We start from the raw sequence: 9,125 nt of genomic DNA, 5'->3' as shown, positions 1-9,125 counted from the left end.
TCACCTACGTGTGGATATAAATAACGTCAAAAACAGAGTTTATATGCGAAAGTTACGAATTTTTGAAGTTTGAAAATTCGGAGTACGCCCAGCGTACTCGTGTTCACGGTCCGAGATTGGTCACGTCGCCTACTCCCTCGTATGCAACACGTGTCTAGCACGCTTGACACGTCCGGATCCACGTATCACGGTACGCCCAGCATAGATCCTCACAAGGCAGTATACCCCGCGTACGTGAAGTTTACGCCCAGCGTAATTCGGACTTCAGTTACTATAAATAGAAAGCGGAGTTGTCCGGATTTTGTTTACAAATCTTATACTTTTACACCCTATATTCTCTCTCACACTATCCTAACACCCCCAAATCCTAGGGTACCATCCTAAAACCCGAAGAAATCCCGGAGCCCCGAAGATCCCGAGAAAAGAGTTTTTCGAGACGAAACTTTGCCCACGTGAAGCCAGGTTTTTGAGAAAACATCCCGGTTTTATCGAAAACAATCGTTTTAAGAAACGAGGTGCTTCCCGATTATCGTTAAATCAAGTAAGTGTGCAGTCACTTTCATCTTACACATAGATATGAAGTATTTTCTATAAAATACATGTTATGTGTATATTTATTGTTTGTCTATTTCATATGGGTGTTGAATGAATGTTTTATACAGGTTTTAAAATGATTTAAACTGTATATGTATTTTTATCTACAAATATGTTGGGTATAACAAGGGTAGATGAAATAGTTGATGTGTGTTAAAATGATGAGAGGTCTCGATATTGTTGTTGTTTTAGTCATCTAACAGAGTATAGATGACGACCACAGACTTTTCTAGATAGTCCAATGGAACGCTAGCAGGCTTGCAACCCCTAGGTGTTTGTGAACTTAGTATTCAATGGTATACTCCATCCCCCACATGGTTGCCTTATTTGACATAAATTGTTGAGGCATCCCTTAAAGCAGTGTTGTCACCCCGATGAAAATCCTTAAATTAGGTCCTTTGTGATAAGTGTTTAGGGACGTAAAGTGAAGATAACGGAAACGGGTAATCAGGGTTATTGTTGTTTGATAAAATTAATAAATTTATTTTTGGTTGATGAAAATTAATAAATTTATTATTTGTGGGTTGAAAACCCTATATGCTCACCAGGCTCTCAAGCCAGACTCATTCAACTTTTTTTTTTATTACAAGTAGTGAACCCAGAGCATAGTTTGGAGGTTGAAGAGGGATTTTTGAATTATAAGACAGTAGTTGTAACTAACTGTTGTAAGGCTTATAATCTATTGTTTATGTTTTTGGTCTGTATCGGAACATGACATCCCGATGTTTTGTTATATAATGAAATATATTTCATTAAGAAATGTTTTGATAAAATTTTATTATATTTTGTTTTAGGAACAAATTTCGCAGCATCTTTTAGAAAATTACTTTGATTTTATTTTAAAAGCATAAACTAAAACGGTATTTTCTAGCCGAGAAAAATGGGGATGTCACACTTTTATTCCTTTACCCTTTTCTTTTAGTAGAACCCATATATTCAATCCCCTCCATTTCTGATTCTTTGCGCACCTCTAATCACTAATAACCCTCCCTCTCTTCTCTCGACATATCTGAAAGTTTTATCATTTTCAAATTAATTAATTTGGTCTTATATTGCTTTATTAAAATGGTAGTAAATTATAACACTAAGTACAAACACAAATGAAAATCAAATGAAATCTATATATAGAGGTAATTTACCTAGGTTAGGTACTGAATGCATCAACTTCATAGTATTTGAAATTTTCATCATTTTTCCTCAATAAGTGAATCATGTACCGCATGTTACACCATTCTAAGTCTCATAAGCCATTTCAACAGTGGAAAATTTAAAATGAAATGTTTTAATTTCAAATATGTCACCATAAATATCCACTTCATGAACAACATAAGAAATGGTAATGAGATAGTAAATTAGTAATGATGTTGAATTACCAATTATCGATATGTAAATTAGTTGATTCAAACATTTCATCAAGGACTTGGTGTGCAATGTAAGTCTATTATTCCTTGCATCATAGGTGTTGCTGCGTCTGGAGAATTCAAAACAAATGAATTGTCTATTATATTAGAAAGGGCCACAGAGGAGAAACTCAGAAGTTATAACGGGAAATCAAATTTAGGGTAAAAATTAATACCACTTGCATTCAATCGTGTTCTCTTTGTACTTAGGATCCTCAATTGCTGTCAAATACAAAGTCCCAATAACCGGTGCCAAAAATACATTGCAAACCTGGAGTACCCAAAAACAATTTTAAAATAGTAAATCATCTAGTGTGGAGACTTACAAAATCAATCCCAGAAAGGTCAAAATCATGTGTAATCTTGTAACAATGATGTATTACTCATAGGTGTGATTTACTGACCTCATCTTCTTCGTCTTGTTCATGTCGTCTTTCTCTAACTTTGACCTCCAAACACAATATCACTAGAACATTTATGGAGGAGCAGCAAGGGATGGAGAAAATCGTGATTGGTAGTGTATAGGATTTATAATCGCGGGTGAAAACATAAGGTGGGTTTATAGAGTACGTGAAACAGGCGGTGGTAGCAACCAACCATCGTCAGCCACTTCCCCTAATTTCCCAAATCCATCAACAACCAATTTCGTCTTCAAAGAATAAAAGCACCGACTAAATGTTAAAAACATACAAATAGGGTACTTCTGGTTCGGTGACGATGCCAACTTTCGTTGCTCCAACTATTGAGTGAGTGAAATTTCTGGTCATTTATCCCCAATACTGACGGCGGAGGCAGTGAGAAAAAGGAAATCCACCCGACTCGACTTTGATATAAGAACGATCTAGAAACCTAGAAAAGCAATGGAAAAAGCTGAACACTTTGAACATTTTTAGCTAGAGAATCAGGAAAAAAGTAAGAAGGGGTGGAGGAACGTATAAGAAAGTGCGATGGAAAATATGTTGAAATCAAGATCAGAGGCGGTGGGGATGTTTAGTCGGTGACAACGAGGGTATTGTTATTGGTTTCCTTAGGCGGTGGGAAAGCGGAACAGATTTAAAAAAAAAATCTAATATTAACAATTTACTGTTCCATAAGGAACTCATCATACATACTTATAAAGCTAGCATTTTTTTTTTAATCTCATGCATTTGAAACCCTTATTCTTTTTTCCTTTCACCACATTCATTTGAAACTCCCATGACTTTTCAATTTCTTTATAATAATAATTATAATTTGGTAATTAGGTTAAATAAATATCAAATCTAAAGGGTAATCATATATAAACTAAATTTCAATATTAAGATAATATCTTTAATTCTTCTTATAAAATTATGTTTTTTAACTTTTAACATATCATACTTAATTTATTAGTTTTAATATATTGTTGGATGTAAACCATTATTATTTTAAAGGTAAATTTTTTGAATAATTTGTATAAAATACTTAAATTATTAATTAAAATATAACATTATAGGCTCAACTTAAATATAAATTTTATTTAATTAAACAACCCAAAGATTATTTTATAAATAGTTAAAATTGATAAATTGTAGTGTCTTTCTAATAATGATTGTAAGTTGGTTAATAAGGTTAAATAAATATCAAACCTAAAGTGTAATCATAAATAGACTAAATTTCAATTTTAAAATAATATATTTACTTCGATTTATAAAGTTATTTATTTAAATTTTAACATATTATACTTAATTTATTAGATTTAAAATGTTGTTGCATGTAAACCATTATCAGTTTAAAGCTACTTTTTTTGAACAGTTTAAACAAAATACTTAAATTGTTAATTTAAATATAACATTACAGTGTCAACTTAAATATAAATTTCAGTTCCACTAAAAAAACCAAATAATATTTTGTAAATAGTTAAACGTGATAAATTATAGTGATAAATGCAAAAACCAAATTCTAATATCAGTTTAACTAAAATATTTCCTAAATATATTTATATAATCGTTAAAAATTTTCAAATAAGTAGCTTAAAATAACTTATAATAACAATATTTAAAAATAACTCTATATAAATGATTATATTGTTACCTTTAAAATCAAAAAATAATATTTGATGTTTTAAATAATTATAATGATAGAAATTAAAACATTAAGTAAATAAATTTTAAAAAATTAGTTAAAAATAACAACTATAAATATTATTAAACCATATATAATATTTAATTTTATTGATGTGTAACTCGCAAGTAGTAGTCATTCAAACGATTGAGATTATAACGCTATAATAGATGTATATATTATCATATAATTCAAAATAATCAATATATTATATCAAATTAATATACGAATTATTATATCAAATTTAACAACAATGTTACTGTTTCTGCGCATTATAATGTCAACTTCAGCTATATATATATATATATATATATAAACTTCAGCTATATAAGTGTTTCTGCGCATTATAATGTCAACTTAAATATAAATTTCAGTTGCATTTAAAAAAAGTAAAGAATATTTTGTAAATAGTTAAAAGTGATAAATTGTAGTGATAAAAGCAAAAACTAAATTGTAATCTCAATTTAACTAAAATATTTCTTGAATATATTTTTATAATCATTAAAAGTTTTCAAATAAGTAGCTTAGAATAACTTAGAATAACAATAGTTAAAAACAACTTTATATAAATAATTATATTGTTAGCTTTAAAATAAAAAAACAATATTTGATGTTTTAAATAATTATAATGATAGAAATTAAAACATTAAACAAATAAATTTTAAAAAATTAATTAACAATAAAAATAACTATAAATAGCATCAATCATATATTATATTTAATTTTATTAATGTGTAAATCACGGATAGAAATCAATCAAACGATTGAGATTAAGTTATAATAAATGTATACATTATCATATGATTCAAAATAATCAATATATTATATCTATTTAGTATATACAAATTAATTATTATATAAGTTTAACAAAAACGTTATTATTATATTTAAAAAAATCATATATTTATAAAAACTTCAACTATAGACATTCACCTAGTAATTAAATATTATTATAAATTGTGATTTTTGTCTTATTTTTAGTCACATCTATTGTACCTAAATTCAACGTGTGCGTCCTTTTCAAATGTCAACTCATTGCAAAACGATGAAACCATTTATAATTTATTTTGATGATGATTGAAATAATTGGTTAGAAGTGCAGGGCACCAAATTAAAGAATGGAACCAAAACGAAAACGAGAAAGTATTTGTAATTGTTTATTAAATATGAAGAATTTAAAAACAAAACACATTTCCATTATGAAAAAGAAAATCAATTCGTTTTCAGAGTAAGTAACCTGTTTTTGAAAGTCTTCGCACCAAAAAACTAAAATATTTTGAAAATTTTGAAACCGATATTCAAAAATAACAGAGATAAATCAGTCATTTAGTTTTGTAAGTTCCGACATATTTGTTGGACTTTATTGTCTGAAAATGCTGGTCTCATCTAAAAGCATATCCTAAAGGTGTAGCAACAATCCGATAACAATGCCAAAGGGATTATATATATTGCCAATTCTACTACAGCTTCAAATAGGAAGTCGAATGAATTATATATTAAAAGCTGCAAATTTTGACAAGTATGGATTATGCTCTAAAAAAAACTGTCTATGCAGCTGCTGCAATTGCATAGCAAATAATGCTTGCTCAAAAACCAAGTACAAAACTTGACTCTTTGATCATGTTTTTTTTTTTTAAAAAAAAAAAAAATCATACCATTACGATGTATGACAAGTTTTTGTTTCTCACTCAAAAATAAGTTTAAAATCCTCCTAGGTTTACTTTTTCCCACCTGGCTGGCCTCTTCATCTATTCTCCAACTGTCAACCCAAACCCAAACTTGTAGTCTTTCTTCCTGTGGTCTAGCTGCGTAACAGAATTCACAAACACATTAATTTCATGTGTTAAATATGATACTGTAAAGGGTATTCAAGACATTTCATTAATAATCACCTCGGCTGATAGAATGAAATTCAGACCCATATTCAACCTTTCTTCAAGAAAAGCAGATGCACACCCATTTGAGTCGATCTTTCCTCTAAGACGACACTGTCGATACCAAACCAAAACTAAATAATAAATACAAATAACAAAAATAAAATAGCAACAACCAATTTTAATTTTATTTAGGATTAAAATTGAAAGATTTGTTTGAATTACCTGACGAAGTATATAGTCATAGCCAAAGCTGGCAGTGACATCTCTTGACATGTAATTGTACATCATATCAGTTGCTAGAGAAACCTATGCAAAATGAGACCAAAATAAAAATCACAAGTGATTATTGATGATTTTGAATTAAATCTCATAACATAATTATTGAGAAATTTGAGCTGGTTACCTTTTCAGACACTTTCTGAACATAGCTAAGAGCAACCATTCCAGTGCTGGCTATTTGTCCAGAGGCAACCTGCAACAAATTAAGGAATTAATTTCATTATATATTTATATTTATTTATATCTAAAAGACAAATATATATATATATATATATATATATATATATATATATATATATATGTAAGTGAGAGCAAAATTACCATTTTGTCCGTGTTGTATCTTGCAGCATAGCCAAGACCAGATTTGCGATGCTGACCAGCCCAGAACACTTCCCCACCTAAAGACAGGTGAGGGGTCACACTCTGCAAGCAGAATATTACCCATGAGAAAATGCTGACATATATATATATATATATATATATATATATATATATATATATATATATATATATATATAATAGATGAGTGATCTTTTACCTGGATATAACTAGCTCCAAGGAGGCCACCATTTCCTAGTTGGAACTGTGTCCTGTAATCACTACCCTGCATCAAGAAAAAACAATTCGCCATAACAAAAATGGACATTTCCATCAAAACAAATTAAAGTGTATTTGAATTTTGAAGGTACAATGTCATTCAAGAACATAAATTAGAAAATTTCTAGATATCATAACCATAAAGAGCCAAACAAGATGAATAATGTACCTTATAGTCGAAGTTGAACATTCCATGTGACATGTGAGGCTCATTTGTAAGCTGATATAAAACCAAAATTGAATTAACAACATACTTTAAAAGATTTAATAATCAGCAAAATACATGGTATGCATATATAATTATATATACCTGAGCATTAGCTTTCATAGTAAGATTTTCAGACAAATCACACTTCACTCGGGCACTTAGTCGCCCATCAGTCAAGATCCTTCCAAAGAGCATCAACTTTCAAACACCAAACAACACCATCAAAGTGAGATTGATAATTTTGTCTGATCAACAGGTGAAAAAAAAGAGTGATTATAATGGTGATAAATGGTATGTGACTTACCTTTGGATCGATAAAGTTAGCCCCAAACTCATAGTTTGCAGTAGGGATTTTAATTATATCAGCAGATTGAGAAGGAAGTTCTGTAGGCCCCATAACAATACTGTAAATTAAAACAGCAAACTCATCAAATCAGAAGCAGATTAACCCATACCAAGTCAAAATAAGTTAAAAGTGTAGCTGGCTACCTGTGACTTAGTGAAAATCTCTGATTCAGACCCTTGGTAAAGTCGACACGCATACCCTCAAAAAGTTCCGGCTTTAATGACACTGCATAGGAGTAAGTGTGTTAAATATAAGGAATAATAAACATATGATTGATGAGAAACATCACAATGCCCACAAAGCAGATAAGAAAATAAAGGGTTAATGTTCCTTGTGTCAACAAGAAACAAGACAATTACACCCCGCTCCCGAGTTCAATTTAAAGAGAGAAAAGAAAGGAAATGGGTGGAAGTAAGAGAAATTGATGTTCCTGAGTTTCATTAAAGGAGGGAAGTGGAAGGAAATGGAGGGATCACTTTCCCTTCTAACTTTCCTTCCGATTTGGAAGGATTTGGAGAGAAAGAACAAAATGTTTAACTTTGCTTCCATTTCTCTCCAACTCGGGAACACAAAACACAAATTTCTTTTCCTTTCTCTTCTCTTCTTTTCTCTCCTTACTTTCTTTTCTCTGTTACAACTCGGGAACGGGGTGTTAGAGATAAGAGATTAAGGGAGTCGACAAATCATATATGGCATATATACCCAATTGATCATCACTTCATTTTTAATATCATCACATATGAGATAACATGACATGCAATTGGTCATTTCTTATCTTTAAACCCAATCACATAAGACATATATATTTACAAGTGGTTATTTCTACATTGTCAAATCTTTTTAAGGGTATTTGGAACTTATGACATCTAAGCCCCACATTAATTTACCACAGATGAATAACTTTGAAGTTTGATTATGATAACCAAACTTTTTTCCAAGGCCGTTCACTTGCATTTTGTGCATTTAATGAATCTAGTATCCTTTAAAAAATTTCTCTTGAAAGTAAAAATTGGATGGATGGAATTAATGCTAAACTGGTAGATCACGCCATATTAGCTCCAAATTTATAGATAACGCATCGATAAAAGATACTTTTTTAACAAGTTAACTATTTCCAGTCTTCAAAGTAAGATATGCCTGATGTGGTCTAGCTAGGGTTTAGAATTAGGGTTTAACAATTCTCCAGACTCACATATACACAACGATATCACACCATCGCAGATTTAATCAATAACCAAAACAATTAACAATCTATTAAAAAACAAAACGAATAAATGAGTAAAGCTGAAGATCATTTAGATGCTAACTCATAGCCTCGCGGTGAATTTCCTCGTAAGGAATAGGGCATGGCAGGTCCATGTAATCAACTTTCTCTGGCTTAATAGCTTCCGCCGGTGAAGCTGTTGCGGGTGGCTGAGGAATAAAAGCTGCCATTGGTATCAACGTTGATTTTGAATGGATTTCGATTAGATTTGAGTACTGATGAGCAGTAGAGTGGTTCGTAGAAACTGCTTTTTCTGCTCTATAAGGTGATTGCGGCCATTGATGTTGCAAGAGAGTATGTGTGTTTTCAGTGAATGGAAGGAGTACGATGATACCGCCCCCCTTCTACAACTTTACAAAACCCTTATGAATACCAAGGTTTGCTATAAAAAGTTCGGCTTGCTGGCAAGGTCGGCTCAGCCATAATCACATTAAAATATAACAAAATTACACAAATAGTCCATACGGTTGTCAAAAAG

The 9,125-nt window shown here is 30.7% G+C and overlaps 1 protein-coding gene across 1 annotated transcript; it reads right to left on the bottom strand.

The window, feature by feature from the left end:
- Positions 1-5,610: 5,610 nt before the first annotated feature.
- On the bottom strand, positions 5,611-9,037 carry LOC145017567 (mitochondrial import receptor subunit TOM40-1-like). Its single transcript, XM_078975574.1, has 11 exons — positions 8,691-9,037; positions 7,527-7,608; positions 7,342-7,441; positions 7,140-7,235; positions 6,999-7,049; positions 6,771-6,836; positions 6,554-6,655; positions 6,357-6,425; positions 6,176-6,259; positions 5,969-6,064; positions 5,611-5,881 (listed from the first exon to the last, which is right to left on the bottom strand). The coding sequence occupies exons 1-11, from the start codon at positions 8,815-8,817 to the stop codon at positions 5,825-5,827; spliced, it is 930 nt and encodes a 309-aa protein (XP_078831700.1). The 5' UTR covers positions 8,818-9,037; the 3' UTR covers positions 5,611-5,824.
- Positions 9,038-9,125: the final 88 nt, after the last annotated feature.

Source organism: Lactuca saligna, chromosome 9 (genome assembly GCF_052625555.1).
Source record: "Lactuca saligna cultivar CGN05327 chromosome 9, ASM5262555v1, whole genome shotgun sequence".
Taxonomy (NCBI): Eukaryota; Viridiplantae; Streptophyta; class Magnoliopsida; order Asterales; family Asteraceae; genus Lactuca; species Lactuca saligna.
This window is presented reverse-complemented; position numbering and strand designations above follow the sequence as displayed.